The 22,575-nt window shown below is 37.8% G+C and overlaps 2 protein-coding genes and 2 pseudogenes across 4 annotated transcripts; 3 read left to right on the forward strand and 1 right to left on the reverse strand.

Moving 5' to 3' along the window:
* Positions 1–624: 624 nt before the first annotated feature.
* On the forward strand, positions 625–2,206 carry LOC148862559 (syntaxin-111 pseudogene; annotated as a pseudogene).
* LOC148862560 (3-oxoacyl-[acyl-carrier-protein] reductase 4-like) lies at positions 1,928–7,764 on the forward strand. The gene is made up of 11 exons (XM_088980367.1): positions 1,928–2,500; positions 3,253–3,395; positions 3,524–3,577; positions 5,233–5,313; positions 5,415–5,460; positions 5,546–5,640; positions 5,723–5,755; positions 6,493–6,627; positions 6,719–6,812; positions 7,236–7,318; positions 7,447–7,764. The coding sequence occupies exons 1-11, from the start codon at positions 2,299–2,301 to the stop codon at positions 7,477–7,479; spliced, it is 999 nt and encodes a 332-aa protein (XP_088836493.1). The 5' UTR covers positions 1,928–2,298; the 3' UTR covers positions 7,480–7,764.
* A 3,263-nt stretch (positions 7,765–11,027) lies between these two features.
* LOC148862561 (TLC domain-containing protein At5g14285 pseudogene) lies at positions 11,028–12,802 on the forward strand (annotated as a pseudogene). Its single transcript, XR_016109168.1, has one exon. The product of XR_016109168.1 is annotated as a TLC domain-containing protein At5g14285 pseudogene (transcript).
* Positions 12,803–14,641: 1,839 nt separating this feature from the next.
* POLA2 (DNA polymerase alpha 2) lies at positions 14,642–21,965 on the reverse strand. Of its 2 annotated transcripts, none has more exons than XM_088981451.1 (16): positions 21,810–21,965; positions 21,602–21,677; positions 21,241–21,372; positions 20,340–20,712; positions 20,157–20,252; positions 19,862–19,941; positions 18,894–18,969; positions 18,626–18,799; positions 18,092–18,196; positions 17,900–17,995; positions 17,735–17,827; positions 17,552–17,590; positions 17,387–17,428; positions 15,767–15,897; positions 15,547–15,673; positions 14,642–15,164 (listed from the first exon to the last, which is right to left on the reverse strand). In XM_088981451.1, the coding sequence occupies exons 1-16, from the start codon at positions 21,880–21,882 to the stop codon at positions 15,006–15,008; spliced, it is 1,872 nt and encodes a 623-aa protein (XP_088837577.1). In that variant the 5' UTR covers positions 21,883–21,965; the 3' UTR covers positions 14,642–15,005. The 2 variants fall into 2 exon arrangements, with proteins under 2 accessions (XP_088837577.1, XP_088837576.1); XM_088981450.1 differs by having other exon boundaries at positions 18,894–18,972.
* Positions 21,966–22,575: the final 610 nt, after the last annotated feature.

The following is a 22,575-nucleotide window of genomic DNA, read 5'->3' on the forward strand; positions in this document are numbered from 1 at the left end:
ACTTTCTTTGCCGATTTCTTCCTCCTCTTTCAATCTCCCAAGAATCTGTAATTTTGTGCTCAGTTATGTTCTCCTGTTTATTGCCCTACTTGACTTAGAAAAAAAATCTATTTATTGAAGAATAAAATTTTAATGTACTTTGGAGGTATGAACCTATTGAATGATATAGAGTGTTTTTCTTATAAAAAAATCTTCAAACCAGCAGCTGTTTGTGCTAATGGAATGTTGTTTTCAACACAGAATTAATTAATGTTCACCATTCATTGGCCTGGCCTAAAGCCAACCATCCACCATTACCAGTCAAGGAAGCTAATGGGAATGAGGGTTCATTCTCATGAGTTTTTTGTACACGGGTTTCCAAATCATAAGGCACACAATATGTTGTATATTTTCAGCCCCATAATTTTCTATATACAGGTTTTCAAATCATTCTTCGGTATAAATGCATCACTGTAAGTCATTTGTATATAGATTTCACTTCTAGGAAGGAAATTATTTCCAAAATTGGGTCCTTTAATTGAAGAACATCTCATATAGCCATAATTTACTCTCGTAGCTGAAGCGTTCTATCTTCCAAAGTTTTGTGATTCCAAGTTTCAATTGAGATAGAGAAAACAGAGCAAGATGAACGATTTGATAATAAAACCCTTCCTCAGCTATGTGGATATGAAGAAAGAAGCTATGAAAGATCTGGAAGCTGGCAACGTCGAACTGGAGATGGTAGTGACGATGATGCAAAATCAAATAGACCGTAGGAGGCCGAGATGGTGAAAGAGATTAGTTTCATCAGAGACATCCTTCGCCGACTGCAGCAAACCAACGAAGAGAGCAAGTGCCTCCACAAGTTGGAGGCCCTAAAAGCCCTACACACACGGACCAATGCCGATATCGTGACTGTGCTTAGGGGGTGAGAAGCATAAAGTCTCAACTCGAGGATATGGACTGCACCAACGCTGCCAATAAGAGACTTAGTGGATACAGAGAAGGGATGTCGATGGACCGCATAAGGACTTCGATCACCATCAGGTTGCAGAAGAAGCTAAAGGAGCTGATGGACTTCTAGGAGTTGAGGCAGCGGATGATGGTGGAGTATAAAGAAATGGTGGGCTGTCGATATTTCACGGTAACAGGGGAGTACTCGGAGGAAGAGGTGATAGAGAAGATTATATCGAGTGGGGCAGGAACTAGAGGGGAGGAGCTACTATAGAGGGCGATGCAGGAGCACGGGAGGGAGGGGAAGGTTCTTGAGACGATGTTGGAGATACAAGACAAGCATGGCGTGGTTTGGTCATTGACGGAAGGGAGATTTTTGTCGAATTCTTTAAAAATCCAAGGGAAGTTATATATATATTAAAATCGGTTTTTGAAATTTTATTTTGTTATTTCATATGTAAACAATTGCATACATTAAAACTTATATGAAATAAAATTTTAATATATTTTTTTTCAATTTATTGTTTACATAATAATTTATTTCAATTTTTTATTTTTTCAGAATTTCTAAATAAAATCATACGCCCATGAACTATGCCAACCCAACTTGAACCACATTACACCTCTAAAGCCGAATGCATCAAGGTTTTTAAAACTGACCAGAGAACGAACCGGTTAGGGGTTCAGTTTTTGGGTCGAACGATCAGCCTGTTATGACAAAAAAAAAGAAGGTCAAAACCATTGAACGATTTAAACGCCCGGATCAGCGGTTTGCTAACCAATTCAACATTTTTTTTTGGCCAAAATCCAGTTTTGATGAAAAACAGAACCGATCACCTGACGTGAAGTTGTTATTATTGGTTATATACTTGAACAGCTAGAGTGATGGATAAAGGTTATTTTACGGGAGATGTGCGTAATTTATCAAAACTGAGTTGTGCCCTAATCAGAAACTTATGATATTGGAAATACATGATACAAGAAATTCGGGGCCATTGGTCAAAGCACTTACGGTATCATACTGGCGACAGTACACGGATTTGATTGGTGTAGTGGAATCCGAGTGATAAACCCAGTAACAGTAAACCGGGAAAAGGCGAGTTATAGCGGGTTGAAGAAGCCAGACCAGCCGCATAGGTTTCATCGTCGCAGACTCGCAGCATTCTGCTTCTGCATTCGCACTCGCACTACAGTCGGTACACGCCTTCGGAGATTTCAAAGTTCCACCTATAGCATTTCTTCTCTACTTAACAAGCTTGAGAAGAAGACTTAAAAAGCGTGACCTTTCTTCACCTCTGGGCGACCCTAGCTAGTTTTTCTCTGTATTCTTCAACCGTTGCCGTCGGGACATTCGTCAGAACTTTCATGGCTGCTGCTACCAGATCCGCTGCCGTAGCCTTCAACTCTGCAGGAATTCCGGCCAAATCCACACTTTGCTCCCGACAAACCGCTCAGAATATCGCTCATTTCCCGAAATCCCAGCTTACCTCCGGTAGCAGTCCATCTTTGCAGCTCCAATCTTGCGTTGGCCTCCAGTACAGATCGGGGAGTTCCTTTGCTTCGTCTGGTAACACTTTTCGTTCCTCTACGAAGTTCTTTTCGTGTGGTTCTTTGCTGTTTTGTTCTGTTCTTGTTTCATCGCCTGATTTGTTGTTATTGTTCCTAATCTTTTGGCTCTTGGTGGAGTTTCACATTTCTTTTCTAATTTAATTAGTGGTGAAACTGAATCGACTGTGTCGTAATTTGTACTGAAAGAAACCTTTTTCAATTCATCTAGTGGTGAAACGGAATTGACTGTCTTTTTTTGAGGTGATAATCTTTTGCGTTGAAGTCGGTTATTTCTATATAATTTGCATACTTGAGGTTGATCTCAGTGATTTGAAGTTCTAAATTATATCGACTTTTTGATGGACATAATTTCCTTTGGAGTTTTTGATTACGGTCAATTTGTTCAATCATCAAATTCTACTTCATTGCGGTATCTCTTTTAGAGGTCACTTTTGTTGCCTTAGCTCCTCCTCTTTTTTATTCCTTTTATTATTACCTCTGTAATATCTTTCCTCTACTTTCTGATTACCATTTTTTTCTTAGGTAACTTGTCTCTAATTTCATACCAATTGAACCTTGGGTTACAAGTCTAATCTCATACCTTCTTCCCTTCATTTACTTCCTTCTGGAAATCCAGCTATTAAGCGATATGATGAGCATTGTCCTTGTTCCTTCTAGATGTATCACAACGTTGACTTTTAGGATTGTTCTCTGTTTTTTGCCCCGGCGTCCGGAACAATGCAGAATCAACTAATTTCTTTTAATATGCAGGTGTAAGAGCTCAGGTTGCAGCTGCCGAGCAACCAAGTGTTAAAGTGGCTCAAAATGTGGAAGCTCCTGTTGTTGTTGTCACCGGTGCTTCGAGGGGAATTGGAAAAGCAATAGCTTTGGCGATGGGTAGAGCTGGTTGTAAGGTCAATCCGTTTAATTTTGCATACCTGGTGTGATTAAGTTGGAAAATACTTGTATAGTATTACTGATTAATTATGTCATATCTTTGGAAAGGTATCCATTTCTGAGTGAAAGTATCTGTCTTTGATAGGTTCTGGTGAATTATGCAAGGTCTGCTAAGGATGCTGAAGAGGTTTCCAAAGAGGTAAGACTTATCATCACCCCATAAACCGTTGTTGTAGTTTGGCATCTAGTACCATGTTGTTGTTTATGAGCCTCCTTTGTCTGGGCGTGTTGCTTATATTGAGTTGATATATTATCTTAATGTTTCATTTTTCTTTCATTGGACAAGACTCTCTCTCTCTCTCTCTCTCTCTCTCTCTGCAGACATGTTTGGTTAAAATTCTACACCCAAAAATTAGTAAACTAAATCTCTTAGCTTCAAATAATCGGTTCTTAAATGAATTTTGAACCTAGGAAAATAATTAGTTCTAACAATTTTCAGAACTCTAAACATAAAAGTGATTCTTTGAATCAGAAAATTTATCAGATTTATTCTCCCAAAGCATGCTAAATGCAGCAGTTAGTCTTGACTTTTTTTGTTCATCCAGTTGCCTGATTAAGATGTAAAACTGCAATTTCAATAGACTTTCATCATGATCACAACATCTTTTGAGAATTAGATCATTAAAATGAGTTAAATGGAAATATTCCCAAATAGAAGAATGCCCATTTTCACAATATTTGCCTAATGAGTTAGAACCATTCTTAGAGTGTTAGGCTTTATTTGGGAAGGCTTAAGCTTTGGTTGAGTTTCTTAAGCCGAGCTGCTTTGGAGAAGGAACTAAAAGAAGCTTCAAGGGGAATTGGGAAGCCATTTAAATGACTTGAAAAATGGTCAGTTTTGTTTCTCCAGATTTTTCGCCACACATTGCTTATAGGCTTTCCAGTGGAACCTTACCTTGCAAGGCCAGAAGCAGCAAAGTGAAAGCCCTCCCAATTGGGCACTTAATATAAAACAATTCCAGCACCAAAACCTATTGGAAAATGTTTATTTATTTATTTGTAAGTAGTTCAGATTTATTAAAGATAGCAAATGATTTACAAGAGATCCATAGAGTGGTAGGAGATCTACCGCTCCCACAAAAAGGTCCCTATTTTACAACTAATTCCAAAGTGTATTATAAACCAATTACAATTCAGCCCAATATAATACTTCCCTATTAACCCCTTGTTTAGCTAGTACATCCACCATGCCATTTGCCACTTATTGAAATTTTACTTGAGCGTCCTTAGCCATGCCATTTCTCAATTCATTCTTGAAGGACCACAAGACCCTCTTTTCATTTTCCAGCCTGCCAATTACTACCTTAGAATCCCCTTCAATGACTAACTTGTCAAACCACAAGTTTTTTGCCATCTCCACTCCTTGTATTACTGCCAACTTATAAGTAAATGATCGTTGTTTTCAAATTGTCATCAGATATTTGTTCAAAATCTTAATGCAACTTTTATACATGTCCTGCATCTAGAATTTCTGGTAATTGTGATGATTCCACCAAAGACATAACAGAAAGTGCATGCAGAAATACCCTATGAGTATCACCTTGATTTTTCTTGGTTCCGTATGCAAGTTCATAGTGGTTGCTCTATTTGTTTTGGTGCTATAGTTATACAGGCCTTCATTCCTGCACACAATTAAAAGAAAAACGACTAGTTTAAACTATGTTATTATGGTTCATCTCTGCCACTTTTATGCTTATTAATGCTAATTTATCAAGGTCATAAATTCATTGTTATCAAATTCTTGAATCATGATCTCTCATTTCATTTTACTTTTACTTTTGCTGGTGGACATAGATAGAGGCATCTGGTGGTCAAGCTCTTGTTTTTGGGGCAGATGTTTCAAAAGAAGAAGAAGTGGAATCAATGATAAAAACTGTAAGATGAAGTTCCTTCTGCTTATTGATTCAGTGGGTGGCCCATGAAATTATTGTGGTTGCATATTTTAAAGCTGATTCCTGGTATTATCATGTCTTCAGTCAGTAGATACATGGGGAACAGTTGACGTATTGATAAATAATGCAGGTATCAAGAGTTTGTACATGGTTCATTAGAATTAAGCATTTTTGTTCATTGTCTCCTTCCCCTGACAGTTCCACAATGGCTTTAGGAATTACTCGTGATGGTTTGCTGATGAGAATGAAGAGACCTCAGTGGCAGGAGGTCATTGACTTGAATCTTACAGGTGTATTTCTGTGTACACAGGTATGTATGCTGGAATGTCTAACTATTTAGGTTTTATTTCTTAATTTCTGTCTTTTGTAACCAAGGCTGTCTACTTCTGCAGGCAGCTACGAAAATTATGATGAAAAAGAAAAAGGTAATTCAGATTTTTTGGCATCATAGGTTCTGGGATATTCAGTTTCTTTTCCTTTTCCCCCTTTTCCTTTTTTCTTGGGGTGTGGGCTGGGATTGATCTGTGCATCATGGTTCAGTACATCATCCAATTCAGCTGGTTCCTCAATTTTGATTTCCTGCTGCTTCTAGAATTAACAACACAAAGAGAGGACTTTGTTCTTAATTGTGGTGGATCAGCCCTAGCAGTCATTGGTAGTTAGCAGAGGCATAGGAAGCAAGATACATTGCAGAGATCCCTAAAGTACCTTATACAACTGAGGGTCTTGAACCACTATGTCATGCCTTAACCCTTATATGGATGCATATAGATGGTCATTTCCCTGATGGATGTGGTAGACTGTCCCTTTTTGTGGTTGATTCTTCTTCTGTTGAAATTTCCTCAATGTAGCTCCTATCTCTACATGCCATTAGTCTAACTATATTCTAGTTGGATTCTGTTGATGATACCTCTTCAAAGCCCATTTAGCTTGAGTCAACCTATTTTCAACAAATGTATTGGACTATTTTTCAATAGGGACAAAAAGACCAGAACACAATTTTAGTGACATGTATAAACATGGGGTTGTTTAAGTGTCACTTATTAGGCATTAAATAATGTCATTAGTTATATCTCATTTAGCTAAGCATTATTTTGGTTTTTTTACATTTTTTTCCTGTTCTGCCATCTATTTTACTAACTTGGCAATATTGATACTGCAGGGGAGAGTAATCAATATAGCATCTGTTGTTGGTCTAGTTGGCAATGTTGGACAAGCTAATTATAGTGCTGCAAAAGCAGGTGTCATTGGCTTCACCAAGAGTGTTGCAAAGGAGTATGCAAGCAGAAATATCAATGTGAGTGTTTAAGAATAGTTCAATTATTCATCCCCTCTCCTCCATCCTGGCAGTGTTAGCGGATGTAAGTTTTGTTGTACTGGTTGCATAGGTGAATGCTGTTGCTCCTGGTTTTATTGCATCGGATATGACGGCCAAGCTTGGAGAGGACATTGAAAAGAAGATCTTGGAAACCATTCCCTTGGGTAAGAGCAGATTAAGGCCTAGTTAGCTCTTTTGGGACAAAACACCAGCATTATTTAAGGGTCTATTGATGAAGTCATTATTAGGAACATATATGATGGGTCAAGTCTCCTTCAAAATCCCATGCCTGCACTTTTCCTAAATGTTTAATCAGCAGACTGTTTCCTGGATGGGGAAGCTCTTTTTTCCTCATCTTAATTGGCATCTAAATGATTGCTCTGGTTTTTGTTCTGTGGTCGATTCAATTTTAAACCATTGTTTCAATCCAGACCTATGAATGAAGCACAGCTATTAAGGGTGATTTGTTGCTTGTTTATTGATGATATATAACCTGATAGTTTAAAGGGAAATATGGAACATATTGCCTATGCGCATGGAAGGAAAATGTGATTATGTGATCATCTCATACTCAATGCTGATGTCAGGGAGGTATGGGCAACCAGAGGAAGTTGCTGGTCTGGTGGAGTTTTTAGCCCTGAATCCTGCAGCAAGTTACATTACTGGACAGGTAATTTCATCGTAAATCTACTTTATGCAGGGATAAAAGTACCAATTATTTTTTTCCTCTCCATCTTCTTTTGTTCCCTTGTTTGGCAGCTTCAGCTTCTCAAACAGATTGCTACTACTGTTTTGCAGGTGTTCACGATTGATGGAGGCATGGTGATGTAGCAAGTCTGCACATCCTATCAGTCCCAGCGCAGTAAGGTCCTTTCAAAAAACCTGTCAAGGTCTCAGAATTGTTTGTTCTACAAGGGGGTCACTCTGTTTAAATGGATCCTTACATTCATCTAGCGTAATATTGCACAGAGAAACAGACTTTTGTTTCCTAGAGACGATCAATGCAATTTTTATAGTTTGAAGCTGGCGTTATATTGGAGACAAAGATTCTTTCAATGGAGCTGGTACTTCTTTCCCGTCTAATTAGTAATTATATCGTTCTTTTCATTTGTTCAACTTTCACGTCATTTATTGGTTTCTGTCCCCAACCACTTTTATATTTTACATTTCTACTGCTCTGGTGGCAAGGGTCTGATTCCGACGCTAAATATTTTTCACAATTAGTTGAGCCCGTTTACTATCTTATATTGAAACTTGAAAGTTAGAGTGAGAGAAAGGCGCTAAAGAAAAGTGAATGATTATCGAGCCATGAGTGGATTTTAGGCTTAACCCATACTACATGCTAGGAAAATTTTGGGGAGTCATCAACCAAGTGACATGGTTCAACTTAGTGACTTGTATTTATGTTTTGTTTTCTATAGCCAAAAGGCCCGAAGGCCGAAACCATAAGATATTTTGCTTATCAATTTATCATTTCCTAACAATATCATTCATCAATGAAATATAAATCTTAGAATCTGTGGGAAAGACATTGTAGAACCAGGATACAAGGAGAGCTCCCTCGTAACTGCAGCGAGGTGCCCTCCCTTCAATCAGTCCCATGTATAGAAGATCTTAACCCACCATTAAACAGGTCTTATTCCCATCTAAAAGATAAACTATTTGAAAAATTACAAAGATCAGATTAGTTGTTCTACTCACTTTAGTGGAAACAGTAAGAAATGATTTAAACACCCATCATTTGGCAATTAACCGGATGGAATGGCCAAACAGGATTCATGTAGCCCATTCCATATTATTGGGACAAGGCTTAGAAGATGACTGGTAGCTTATTTGAAAAAAAAATACTTGTGAGTTGTGAAGAAATAAAGAAACTATATTTCTAAGATTCTTTAGTATTTTATTATAAGGCAAAATTGGAGATTGGGGCAACTAGGTTTTTGTCTGAAATGAAGGATAGAGTTCTATGAAATAAACCTTTTTTTTTTCATATGTATACCTTAGAGAGATCAGTCATCTCAACCGGGAGCATAACTTGACAATATCTAATTCCGATCTTTCGGAGCTCACTATTGCTAAAGAGTTCAACAATTTTGGTTTCACCCTTAGAGAGGTTAGGAATAGATGGTGAGCCGGTATTTGCCGTTTCTAGGCTTCAGAGGATGAAAAAGACGAAGAGGGTTTCAGTGTTTGGAAGATCTGTCTTATGAAGATGTTTTCACTCAGCAATAGTGTGGCTGTAAAAGTCGTGGGCTTATGCAATTGCATGCGTCTTAGGTGCTAACACATGGATTTGTATCTTTTTCATTTTCAAACCCATAGTCCCCCGCAGACCATGTAGGATTCTATCCCAAGAGCTTGGATATGCTGACCACAATAGCGGTGCTCATGGTTCGGTTAACCGGTCCTCTCGGTTTTTCCATATATGTTATCCGATTGATTTGGGAGGCTCGAAACAAAGAAGCTCCATAAGAATAAAAACTCAAATCCTCTAGGTGTTGCATTAGTACAAAATTACTTAGTTCATGGTGAAAATCACCAACTTGAAAACCAGAGGGTTAAACAAATAATAAATCATCAACTCTTGACTATACTTTATCAACGTTAATGAGGGCAGATTTGGCCCTCCAATGACATCCACAAAACAACATCGACAGGACAACTTGTAGTTAGACCAAACAACATCAAGTCGGCATAAGAGGCAGCCTATCTCCACCGACCTAGTAGTTTCTCAATTAGTGACCTACGTGACGCGACAAGCGAGTTATTCTTCGAGTGAGCTATTGCCTATAACTTTCTCAAAATCACGATGCCATGTCAAAAGAGTTGGTTATCACCTTATCCGCTTTGGGTGCGACTGGATAGGCATTACCCGCTTACACGAAGTCCATCTCCGGGTATGAATCCACCTCTGAACCAGATGGACCGGAGATCTTAGGCGTGCTTCGTGGAGCTCACGGCTGAGGACTTATATAAAGGCATTCCCTTTCACATAAAAGGTACACACGATTTAGCTCTCAAGCATACTACCTCTCTTGATTTCTAGTTCTCGAAATACACCTTGTTAACTTAAGCATCGAAATACCCACCCCAGATAAATTGTGAAACATCAATTGGTGTTGTCTTTAAATGGTTGATATATGTTGAAGATGTAAAGAGCTTCCAAAAATTTTGTCATAATTAGAGATGGTTGAAGCAACAAGAAGTAGGTGTCATGCCTAGCAACTAAATGTGTTATATAATGCCAAAAGAATAGTAAATATTACTACTTCATGTATATAACACAATTTGCACATGGAAAGAGAAGTTGTATAGGAATGAGGTGAAGAGTTTGAAACATATAAATCTTTTTGATAAATTAATATAATTCTTTTTTTGGCAAAGAAATACAACCCAATCGAGGAGTAGGGGTGATCATGGGCCGAGGCGGGCTGGGCTGGGCTTTGCATTTATGATAAGGGCTATAGCTTAGGCCCGAGCTTGGCCCAACTTGGGGTTTTGGGCCTGAAACATAAGCCCTGGTTCAGGTTTGCATGGGCATGGGATGGGCCAAGCTTGATTTCGGGCCAATGTCTTTCATATATAAAACATTATATATCTATAATATTTTATGTTAAATAACATAATATTCATATAAACTTATTTTATATATTATATAATATAAATTATACATATCATGTTATAATATTTATATAAAAAATATATAATCTAATGTAAAATAACATGTATAAATATATATACATTATACACAAAATGTGTAAGTTTAAAAATAATGCCGGACTTGAATTATTAAGCCCAAGCCCAGCCTTAAAATTTGTGGGCCTGATGTAGGCCCGGGCGGGTCTAAATACAAAACCCAGGCCGAAGCCCTGAATTTCTAGACTGTGCTTGTGCAGCCGGGCCGGACTGAAATGATCACCCCTAATCCAAAGTCCAGACCAGATTCCTTTAGAAATGGTTTAGATCGGACGGTCAAGCAGAAGCGTTCCACTACCCTTATTGGTGAACCCAAAAAAAACCGTCTTAGTTTCGATTTTCCGCTTTTAAGCTGAGAGGCATTATAATGCGATGTACCTTGACACAGCTTATATACTACTCCGTTTCGGTGGTTTTCAATTTAATAAAATCTTGTGGATCTGAATCTGCTGCTCCTTGACACCGACCTCACAGTATCTTCTAGTCGTATATTGGGAATATCTCCGAAAGATGTTATCAATACAATACACGGTGGGATGTAATATGAAGAGCGCTGTGTGAGAAACAGATGTCAATTCGAGATCAAATCAGCACCTTACAAGTTAAAAGACTTCGCCCCACAACGTCCCACGGCACATCGCCGTGTATTATAAACATCTTCCGATGATAGTGGGACTGATTTGAACTCTCCCCATTCCAATCTTGTCAGGAGTCAAATTTATTCGGTATATATACATTCTCTCTGCCTAGAGCCAAGATTGTTGTTGTTCACGCTACTACCCCAGCCATAGAACCTTTCTCTCTCCCTTTCTCTCTCCCCAATTTTCAATAATTTCTTTTCCCTTTCTGTTTCGCGGTTTCGAAGCTCTCAACGTCTCGACTCTCGAGACTTACGAATTCGTCTCAGAAATCCGCTGCAACTTTCCGACCATACTTTTTTTTTTATTTTTTTATTTTATACATATATTTCATTAAACGCTCTTGCGTATCCATTCTCCTCCTGCAACTCTAATCCCCTTGTGATCTATCGCTGCGAAACCCTAACCTTTCAAAGCCTTCCACATCCGAGCAACCGACGGAATATCTCATTGTCTCTACCTTTTCCTGCAATTTTTTTTCTTCTTTCTCGTCCTCTACGTTACTCAAAAAATAATCTCCCGAGGGCGGGATTATTTTGTTTCCGCATTCCTTTCTGAACTTTTCGAGCGTCTGAGAAAAACTGTAACTTTCTCGCAACTCTGTCACTTTTAAGCTGAACCCGAAAATCGTCTATTTTCGACTTCTGTAAATTCTTCGAGGTTGAGTTTTGAATAGTCACAGAACTTCATCCCCTACTTATTTCTAAGCATCATCTTCTCCCCGGTATTTGTTTGGTTGCTTTTCATGGAACCCCTAACTCCTCCTATCCCAATCCTCCCTATTTTCTTTTCAATGCTTCTCCTGATCTATCTCGTTGCCTACTACATCGTTTTCCGCAGCTGGAGCCCGAAATACCGCCCCGAAGCCTCCAGCTGCTTCATCTCTTTAGCCCATGGCACTCCCGCGGTTTTCTTGGCCATTTTTGCTATACTAAAACAATCTTCTCACGGCTTCGCTTCTCCAAACACCAGTTCCCAGAGTTTGGTACTTGATTTCAGCATTGCTTACTTCTTGATTGATCTCCTCCATTATCTCATCTTCTTCCCAAGTGATGTTCTCTTCATAGGCCATCATTTAGCAACCCTCTTTGTATTATTCACATGTCAATACATGGTTCTCCATGGTGCCTTCGCCATGCTCATCCTTCTCATCCTTGCAGAAATCACCAGTGCTTGCCAGAACCTGTGGACCCTCGCCAATGTCCGCAGAGCCGACGTGCCTAGTGCTGCCAAACTCTACCGATTCCTGTCTCCCCCATTCTATACCTTGTATTCTGTTGTTAGAGGGTTTGCTGGACCTCTCTTTCTCTACAAGATGGTTGTCTTCTATTCAAGTGGAGCAGCAGATAATGTGATCCCACGATGGATTCTGGTTTCCTGGATGATAATAATTGCAGTGGCAATCTCTGTTAGCATATTATGGGTCTCAAATCTTTGGCTGGAGCTTTACAGAGAAAGAACTGCTAAAGTGGATAAGAAAGTGAGATAAGAGAAGTGATTTTCTGGTTTTCTTCACCGACAATCGTTGATTGATTTCGAATGGTCTCTGTCAATTTCCTAGTTTCTAACTCATGTTTGGACCAGATGAAAACAGTAAGCAGTGGGGTCCGTGACATTTTGGGCATAGATTTTTTCTATGGCTCTGTATGATATCCTCGACACAAAATTCTGCCGTAATGAAGTATTAATAATCCCATTTACTTATTTCAACTCTGTTGATAATTAGTTCTCTACTTCTCTTGTCTCTGCATTTCTGTAAGTACCGGTTATTTTGTTAAGAATTTGCAAATTCTAATAAACGTCTACTTAGTTTCTTTCTTTTTCTGGTTTTAAGCTGTTGGATTGAATCGTTCAACACCCCCACCCACTTTCCTGTCTGTAACGAAAAAAAAAAGAGTATGGAAAATTTCTGTTCCTGAGGCCTAGCTAAATTCTTTTTGTGCATTCTGTGGATTTATTGGGCTTTGATTGCAAGAGCTTGGTTCTTTGGATAAGGTGGCGCGGATAGCTGGGCGTCCAGCCTTCTCTCCAGTATCTTGCAAGAATTTGATCGGGCCCGTGTGCAGATTGACAACTCGAGTGCTAAGCAAAGAATGAGAGAAATCCAGCTTTATTACATTTTCACCAGAAGCTACAAGTTACACCATTCTACTTTACATTTTACTCGTACAAAAAAAAAGAAAAAAACAAAGTATAATCTAGACCAATAGTGAACTAGAATTTGTACTCGCGTGCATTTGCATAAATCGGAATTATTGTTAAATTGATTGTTCTTTATCATTGATGTGCAGAGCATGCAAAATATCAATACTCTAATGGGGTGTTATCCAATATATGATTTTGTTTTTCAAAACAAAAACAATTGTATTTGCACCGTTTCTGGATATAAATGGATGACCATGCCGCTTGCCGCTTTAAATTTCAAATTTTCGAAGTACCCTTTTATAAATCTCACTCATTAAGAGCAGAGGTGCAGCTGATGAGCTCGGATCCGCTATACCCACAGGAACGCTGATGGGATGTGTGGTTAGAAGGTTCTCCCCAAAAATTACCAAAAATTAGGAGCTGTTCCGGCTCTTTGACGTAACTGCAAGGTTTAATAGTTTAATATTTGAATACATAATATCTTGTTCACAAAAAGAAAAAAGTGAAGAAAGGAAATTAAAGAAGAAAAAAAAAAACTGTCATTTATCAAAAAAGAAAAAGAAAAAGAAGACATTTTATTCGTGGCAAGAATTTCTCATTCTAACCTTCAAGCATTCTTGGACCTGCATAGCAGGCAGGCAGGTAGAAAAAAAAACAATTATTTCTTGTTCTCGCAGCTTCTTAAACAGGAAATCGTTTGGTGCTTGGGACATTGTAAAATACTGTTTGCTGGTGGTTAGGGATTAGAATACCAATCAAGTCATTTGTGATCCATCCAAATTCAGCTCATGAAAAACTTGATTCAATTCGGTTTAAATTAAACTTCGAGTTGAGCTGAAGCCCAATATAAACTCAATTGCTAATCGAACCCAGTGGTTAGTGAGTGCTAACTCTAGCACCCCAGGAGTTTTGGCGGAAGACTGAAAATAAAAGTCCATGTCAAAAATCAAAATAAGGATTTAGGACATGCTGCGCGGTGCGCATTACATTAGAACCAAAACTGTTTCTTATCACATACTATTATTGCAACTTTGATCATTTTAGATTGTTGGCTTCTGAGAAACCTTGTAAAAAACGTTTCCATTGTTTGCGTTGACAGTTTGACACCACCCAATGGAGAATATCGATGAAATCTGATGATTGATCCAGAATTCCAGATGCAAGGGACCAGAGATGGGGATAGAAACATTAGCTTAGAAGGCTCCGTGTCTGGTCGGCGCTCAGGAATTTCAGATTTTAAATGAGTACTCACTTTTTGACAGTAAGAGAAAATATTCGATCTCAAAGATTTGTTGGAGGATTCTGTTTCCTACGTGCCAAACGCAAGCAACATGAAAATCAATTTCAGAAGCTTGGATTTTCAGACATCTAAATATAACGGAATAAATAAAGAAAAAAGAGTACGGTATAGTTGTTAATTTGCAAGGTTCCGGGGAGAGAGAGAGAGAGAGCAGGCAAACTGAAGAAGTCGATACCCGAACAGAAAATTTGGGGACGCCATCAACAAATAGGAGTTTAGTTGTTAATTGGGCACAATTTTTTTTATTGATTATGTTTCTGGAAAACGAAACTATTACCCAAAGAAAAAGGAAATAAAGAAAATTTTGATAAACAAAACTGGAACAAATTAAAATTACAAAGGGCAAGCCCTACTACAATCAGCAATTTTACACCCTCCCTTTCAATTTAAGCTAAATGCCTAAATCATGTTGTCAAATAGAAAGCAGATCCGATAAAAGACTGTTCCCCTTGAACTTGATTGCCAGCCATCGAGAATTGGAACCTAACTGTTACTATAAATATTGTCAAATGGATGGTTCCTGGTTCAGTGAGACACATCTAATACGAGTATCTTGTTTTAGTCCTTCAGTCAAAGAATCAGATTCGAATGACTGAAGCACTTGTTCTGTCAGCATTCCCATGATAGTTGAGCTCTACAAACGTGCCTCCTCCAACACCCTTGGCCAGTCTACCAGGATTTATGCAGATGCATTTTACTTGCTCCTCTTCATTCATTGTTTGGCCAAAGGGCAGTACCTGTGCAACAAACAGATTATGTTGTAGGCTATATTACATGGTTATCTATATGGGTGATAATTGGTGCAAGTTTTGCACCTGCTGCATTCTTAGACTCCCAAAACTTTAAGACATTTTATCCTTGTTTACTTGGATGGTATAAAATAGAAACATAAATGACAGAACCCCATTGGCATTTCAGATTCTGAATCTATTACCTATATTGTAAATGTTCAAAGTCATCTATAGGAAGTCACTTTGAAAACAACACCTCAATATACGTGAATTTATACCAGAGGCTTGTGCTAGATTCATGCACATGCATACAAGGATCCAGATCATTTAGCAATAGGTGGATATGTCAAGATATGATACATTGGTTCTAAAGAGGCCTATATTTTACCTTCACAAATGGAGCCAGATCTGAAGGCAGTACAAGAATATCTGGAACAGAGGGTATCTGCAAGGCTTCTGGAACAAGTGAAAGATCCAATGGAACACCTTCTGCAGGTGGATAAAGAGGATAAAAGCTGTTGAAACAAGAGTTAAATCAGATCCACTGATTACTGATAATCATTGTAACTAAATATGTATTATCCAAGATCAATGGTTAAAAGGCATGCCTTCGCTGGTTGACTAAATGACATGCAAGTCTGCCCATACGATCCCCAGATAATCCATTAGCTGGGTTTCGTGAAATCTCCTCCCCACTAAGCTGTCTCAGGATATCCATGCTGCAACAACCTATCTTTACCTGAAACTTGCAACTATGAATTGCAAATACGGGAGAAGGCTAACAAATTCCAAATTTCATAAAGTGTATAAATGTCCCTAAGACCAAGGCATGCTCAAATATTTAAGAATGATTATTGATGTTAATATACAATAATATGCAGCAGTTAAGTTGCAAATAACTTTCTCTAGATCTCTGCCGTGACTTTCTGTATAGTAGGCTAGGAAAACTAATACATTTGGTCCGATTTTGAAAATATAATAAAGAAAATCACATGCAGAGGTCATAAAGAATTTGGAATACAAATGGGATGCAAAAAGGCAGCATTAATTAAGCACATCTTTTTTTTTTTTTAATTTAACTCTATCCTACATCTACTCTGATGAAATCCTTACTTGGTTGTAGTTATTAGGATTGGTGTTTATTCTTTTCTTTTTTATGTCTGCATGGGAAGGAGGGTAAACCACCTTTGTTCAGTGCAAGTTGAGTCAGCCACACACGAGCAACTATATATGAAGTTGCAACATGACTTGCCTGCCTAAGTTCCACAAATGCTTGTAAGGGTTCTTGTTGATTATTCCCCAGGATTATCTTCAACGGTTTTGTTATCAATATAAGCAGAATAAGAAACAAAAGTGGAGACCAGTTGCTAGAGAAAAGTATATGCTGCTTATGCTGCTAGTTGTATTTACAACTCATGTTTATACCCCATCCTGTGAAGGTTCTAAAAAACTAAGTCTAACATATGTGATGAGGCATTTTGTATTTTAGTGGAATTATATTGATTGATGATCACCCGGTGATGTTGAATGAGTATTGGTGATGGCATTGGACAAGATTGAAATGCTTCTAAACAAGGTATCAGCTATTTCAAGACAAAGATACATGCTTTTGAAGGAGATTTCTATATCATCTGAGTCAATCCATATTGGGCACATTCACAGTTGATCCCAACCATTCTCCATTTCCAATGCCTTTGTTGAGTCACATACAACTTCCAATGCCTTTGTTGAGTCACTCAGATCTGGATATCAGATGAGTTCGTGTCTCAGACTCAGTTTCTCCCCTCTCTGCAATTTCTTAAATCGCAAACCGCTGTCCGGGTTAAACGAATCGATGGTTAGACCACCTGGGTCAACAGTTTTCTGACAAAGTCAATGGTTTTGACCCAAGAACGGGTCAGGGGTGAAACGGAACTGGTTGCTTGGATGGTTTCCGGGCCAAATGGTCCGACCGTCTGGGTCAACGACGGTTCAAAAACATTGCATACAACTCCCATACTTTTAAGAAGCCAAGTAGAAATTTAAAGTTTACATATATGATAAAGTCATTATTGAATGATGCCATCAACAAAATATGTTATGTTCTTGCTGCAATTATATACAGTTATTATTAGTGAGTGGCTCTTGATTCATTACCACACCCTACATGTATGGTAGAGTCATTATGAGCATAAATCATATAGGTATTCCCTATGATGAGAAAGATGCTGGCAGGATTTTCTCCATACCTTGTTTGCATCGAAAAGCCCTGGATTTGCAAAGCTAGTTATCTGGGCCAAAAGAAATGCACATTCAGATTTTAACAAGAAACAATGATAACCAGTTCAGGAAAAATGAACATAACACAGTGAGCCATTTGGTTTACAAAATGATCTCACAAATCCAAGACATACCTGATGTTTTAGATCAGAAAAGTGTATATCAAGTGGAGGCTGCAAAAACAAAACGACATCTTTTATTAGAAAAAATGTAAAATGACACCGTAGTCATCACTTACTTGGATATTATTTCCATCACAAGTCAATATAATGAATAAATGGAGAAAAAAGATCTAATATATCCAACAGAAGCAGCACCTGAGGGAAAACAAAATCATGGTGAGCATCTCGTATAGATGGAACAAGAACCACACGTGCAGCAGAACCCATGAATGCAGCATAATCTTGCACCTGGGTCATCAACAGCAACGGAATAAGAAATTAAGCGTTTCTTGTGAAGTATTAAGCTATGGACATACTAACCCTTTTGAGTACTTCCTCATGAAATACTTCTTCAAAGCTTCTATCAATGGCTGCTTTCTTAATATCAGGATGTTCAGAATCAACAAATGGCCCTAGCTGCCAAAAGTTCCTCAAGGCATCAATTATGGAGCTTTCGATCAGAAGACAGCTAAGATTCCCAAAGTTACAACAGGACAATATTCAACCTCTCACCAGCATAAGCAACTGAGGCTGCTTTCTGGTTGCATATGCAAGCAATTCACTTAAAGGTTCAAAGAACAAGTTGTCAGTTGTCGTGAAAGGTCCTGCAGCAATAATCTGTTGGAAGTTCAACACAGATGTTTAAACATAGTACATGGATAAGGAGAGAACATATAAAACTAACATGTGGTGGTCACTCATGTCAACATATCTAGTTGCAAGGTATTGTAAGATTAGTTTGACTACTAATTTAGTAGTGCATTGAAGCATGCATTAGCCCAGAAATTAGTATGAGGTAAAAGTTTAAAAAAGGACATGCACTTCCTTTGACATGCACTTCCTTATTTTTTTTGACTTCCACTAACAAATAAAAGGATCAAATAATAGACATTGATGCATGTTGTTTCTGTTCATTTTAGTTACAAGAAATATACATTCAGACAACTGAGAAGTTGCACATGGTCTTCTCAATATACCAATTTTTTTAATAATTTCTGTATAGAAATTACTTCAGGGGAGATGTTACTCTAAAACATGTTCACATACCAGTGAAAGCTCTTCTAGCATATTTGAAGGAGGTGGATTAAATTCTTCATCTAGATGTTGTTTTTTTGCAGGAGCTAAACCAGCGTTCGGGGAAATTGAGAAGGGCATATAATCAACTACTTTTGATGCAACAAAACAGTGTCCACTAGGATTATGCCCCTCAATACCCACCACCTGTACAAGTTCATTGCTTTCAATATTACTCATTTCATCAACCTGACAAGAGTTGAACTCACAAGCATGGGTATTGTAATATGATTATATTTACCTGGCCTGGGAATAAAGAAAACTGGGTCAGTTTATGTAAGTCAAGACGCACACGTTGTCCCCCACAATGTTCAACACTGCTACAAAAAAGTATATATATGTAGGATCCAGGTCAGTAACAATTGGAATGTGGCAGGGGACTGCAACATGTGTCCTGCATAAATGTCTTGTTCAAGTTGAACAAATAAAGACTGTTTGCAATCCACCATTTAACTGGGTCCATCTAAAATGATTTTCAAAGTCAAAATCCATGTAATCAGATTATCTTAACTTTTTATCAATATCAGATTATCTTAATTATTTGATCTTTAGAATTCCTTTTTAATTGGCATCTTTATAATTCTTTCTTGGCAGTTGTCTTTATAATCAAATCCTAAATATTGGGATAAGGATTCATTGATATCCAAAACCATGTGATACAGTCTCTTTCTTTGATATCTTTAGAAGGGCTACACAACGGGGGGTAGCCCAACCCATAACCCCCCACCGAGGTGCAGGCGGGATTCAATCCCAAGTCTCTGCTACAACCAGCAGGAGACCTTACCAACCAGCTGGTTGGAACCTTGCAACCATGTGATAGATCTCATGGCTATAATTAATTGACTGGACCAGTTTGGCCAAGATTAGGTAATCAGTATTACTGGTCAAGTGATGATTGCATACTCCTACATGTGTTATTGCAAGAATGGCAAGTGGAACAATCATCTTGATCTCTCTCAAGTGTTCCTTAAACAGGAAATTCATTATTCTTTATCATGGTGGCAGTGTTCCTAAGCTAATGATTGCAAAACCCCTACATGTATTGTCAGGATGGAAAATGGAACAAACATCTTAATCTATCTCAAGTATTCCTTTAACAGGACTTTTTTTTTTTGATAAGTTCTTTTAACAGGACATTCTTGATTCTTTATCATGGCAGCAGTCTATTTAAGCTGACTAGTAATGAATAAAAGCAACCGAAATCCATACCTGCCTTGTAACAGGACAGACTTTTCATTCAGCCGACCTTCTCCATCGCAACAGACCATGCCAACAGAGAAAACTTTATTCTGAAACAACAGATTCTATCAGAAATTTGAGTGTTCTGACATAAACCAATTTACTAGATGACTGGTAGAAAAAACAACAAAAAAAAAATGATTCCATGCTTCAAAAGAAAATATAGGTCAAGGATAAGTTTTTTTTTGTCCCAGGGGTATACACAAATTAGGGGCACTATACAATTCAGGAAGAAGAGAAAAGAGGTATGAGATAAGCAAATCACCTGTGACGCCACTGTAGGGTCCGTTGGTTCCTCATAAAGTCCAGAAGCAACAAGTGCAATTGCATGCCTTCTAATTCGATTTTCAAGAGAATTGAACTAAATGGAAAAAGAAAATTGATATTTATACAATGTAAACAAAAAAAAATCTAAAAGTACAGCATTCTCCGCCTAAGTGCCAATTACCCTGTCCTCAACCCTGTCATACATAAATCTGCAACCCGGTTCTGGTTGTGACCCACAAACTTGCAAAGAGCACATTTTGATTGGCTGGACCCTCCTAATGATGTCATTTTCGGTATTGTCAATTTCTTGTTCTTTTAAATCGTTCCCTTCATCTAAAGGATTATTAAAAGCAGATTGTACGACAAACTTGCTTGTCCTTTGCCCAAAAGGTGTCATATTGTTACTTGCGAGTCTGGATGGCTTTCCAGAGCTGGGTCTATTCCCAGTTGTTCCAGGCGTAATGTCAAATGACTCTGGATAGATGTTTTCAGGTCGGTCTGTTGGAGTGCCTAGGATACCCTCTTTTGTATCTTCATGTTCACCGCATAGAATCCTGCATAAAGAGACTTGTTGTGATTGGTTCACATGCAATTAATTTTTGTTGTTTATAAACATTTGAAAAAAATCACAAAATGATGGAACTGACAAAAGTATCAAAAGAAGCTAAGCCTCCTTAATTATCAAAGGTCAACCAACCTTATCAAACAATTGACAATCTCGTTTAAGAAGGCATCTAGAACAGATTATCTATTGAATAAATCTTCACTTCTATCAACGGTGAACAAAAAAAAAAATGATAGAACCCAAGGTAATGCAATTATAAAAGAAAGGATCCCTTTCCACACTCCCATTTAATTACATAAGTAGAGATTTCATTTACACTCAAACTATTTTAACTCTGAGCCTAGCGCAGTAGTATTATGATCAGAGACCTGATTTTTAATCAATCCAGTCCTACCGCACTAGTATGCATATGAAAAAGAAAGCACCGACAAATCACAAGTCCAAGCCTTGTCCTGATTATCCTATGGCAGTGAATAAATAATTTTAAAAAAAAAATTGGGGATAATTCGTTACTTACATATCAACGTCATTACTGAAGTAGATATGCAAGTTCGGTTCCTCTTTGATAATCGCGTCCTTCTGTTCGTTTTGTAGGTGCAACAAGAATCCGTCCATTTGAGCATTTTGTACCAAGGAACCACTTAATTGCCTGTAAAAGAGAAGAGTATGCATATTTCTAGACTGTGAAACGTCACTTAATGCATCGAACACAAACCGAAATCCTAGAAAAATAAAAATGTAGAAGGTACAAAAAACATTAAAACTTAACAAATTATCCTTCCAATTAGAATCCGATTAAGAGAAATGAAACCAGCTATAATAGTCTGGATGAAATATACATGTACAAAATCAAATGCGAAATAGAGGGAACTTTCTACCTGTTGAGATAGTAAACCTCCCAGCTGGAAACAAGATCGGAAGGCGTCAGTTTGCAATTTATGCAGAAAGTGAGACCTGGCAAGGAGAGAGAGAGAGAGAGAGAGAGAGAGAGAGAGAGAGTTGTTTTCAGCATATCTGCAGCCAGTAGAAATGGCGAAAAGGAAAGTAACCGGGGGAGGGGGGGGGAATAAAATAAGAATTACTTACATTTCTTCAATATGTCCTCTTCGTCGATAGAAAACCCACTTCTTTCGAATTCTGCTTTGATCTCTTCTTCCATGACGAGCTAGGGTTTGAACTCAGGAGCGGTGACGATGATGGAGAAGAGAAAAAAGAAAGATTGGCGGGATGGCGGGAAATTACTCTTACCAATAAATAGATCAAATCTCTTAAATTACCCCTAAGTTTTACAAAATTGACTTACCCTATCCTTAATATTTAAAAAGGAACATTCTAATATCCTTAATTTGGGTCTAGGTTTGTAACTTTACGCAACAATTTAGTATCCGAAATTTCAAAGAATGTCATTCTAGATTTCAGTTATGTTCAATAAAGTTGAAATCACCAAAATGTCCATTGATTAATAACTCGAACTTTTTTGAATAGAATAAACAATGATTTGAAACCGTTCATTTTTATCAACATGTTGATGGTTGATGAAGAAAATTATATGGCATTCAAAGGGCATTTGTCTCTTTTCAAATGCCATTTAACAATTGATTAACGACATTTACTGTATTGACACATTTTGAAAGTTCGAACATTGAATTTTTGCGTTTTAAAGTTCGAGAGACCAAAATGGCACTAAGCCTAAAGTACATAATACTAATTGGAATTTTTCCCTAAAGTATCTCAAATTTATTGGAAAATGAATATCAACAAATAATTTGTTGAAAAATGACTTAAATCCTCTAAAAATTATTAAATAAAGATGAAAGGACTATTTTATCCATCATTCTTTCTAAATTGTTCA

This window comes from Nelumbo lutea, chromosome 3 (assembly GCF_056320005.1).
Source record: "Nelumbo lutea isolate HS-2025 chromosome 3, American lotus-T2T, whole genome shotgun sequence".
NCBI classification, from domain to species: domain Eukaryota; kingdom Viridiplantae; phylum Streptophyta; class Magnoliopsida; order Proteales; family Nelumbonaceae; genus Nelumbo; species Nelumbo lutea.

What these genes read in the sequence shown, in the direction of transcription:
- LOC148862560 (XM_088980367.1), top strand. Translation starts at nt 2,299, where the DNA reads ATGGCTGCTGCTACCAGATCCGCTGCCGTAGCCTTCAACTCTGCAGGA. An exon ending in GTGTATTTCTGTGTACACAG is followed by an intron (nt 5,641 to 5,722) that starts GTATGTATGCTG and finishes CTACTTCTGCAG; the next exon opens with GCAGCTACGAAAATTATGAT. An exon ending in CAAGTTACATTACTGGACAG is followed by an intron (nt 7,319 to 7,446) that starts GTAATTTCATCG and finishes ACTGTTTTGCAG; the next exon opens with GTGTTCACGATTGATGGAGG.
- POLA2 (XM_088981450.1), bottom strand. Translation starts at nt 21,882, where the DNA reads ATGGAAGAAGAGATCAAAGCAGAATTCGAAAGAAGTGGGTTTTCTATC. An exon ending in TCTGTCCTGTTACAAGGCAG is followed by an intron (nt 18,973 to 19,861) that starts GTATGGATTTCG and finishes ACTTTTTTGTAG; the next exon opens with CAGTGTTGAACATTGTGGGG. An exon ending in ATGATTTTGTTTTCCCTCAG is followed by an intron (nt 17,591 to 17,734) that starts GTGCTGCTTCTG and finishes TTGTTTTTGCAG; the next exon opens with CCTCCACTTGATATACACTT.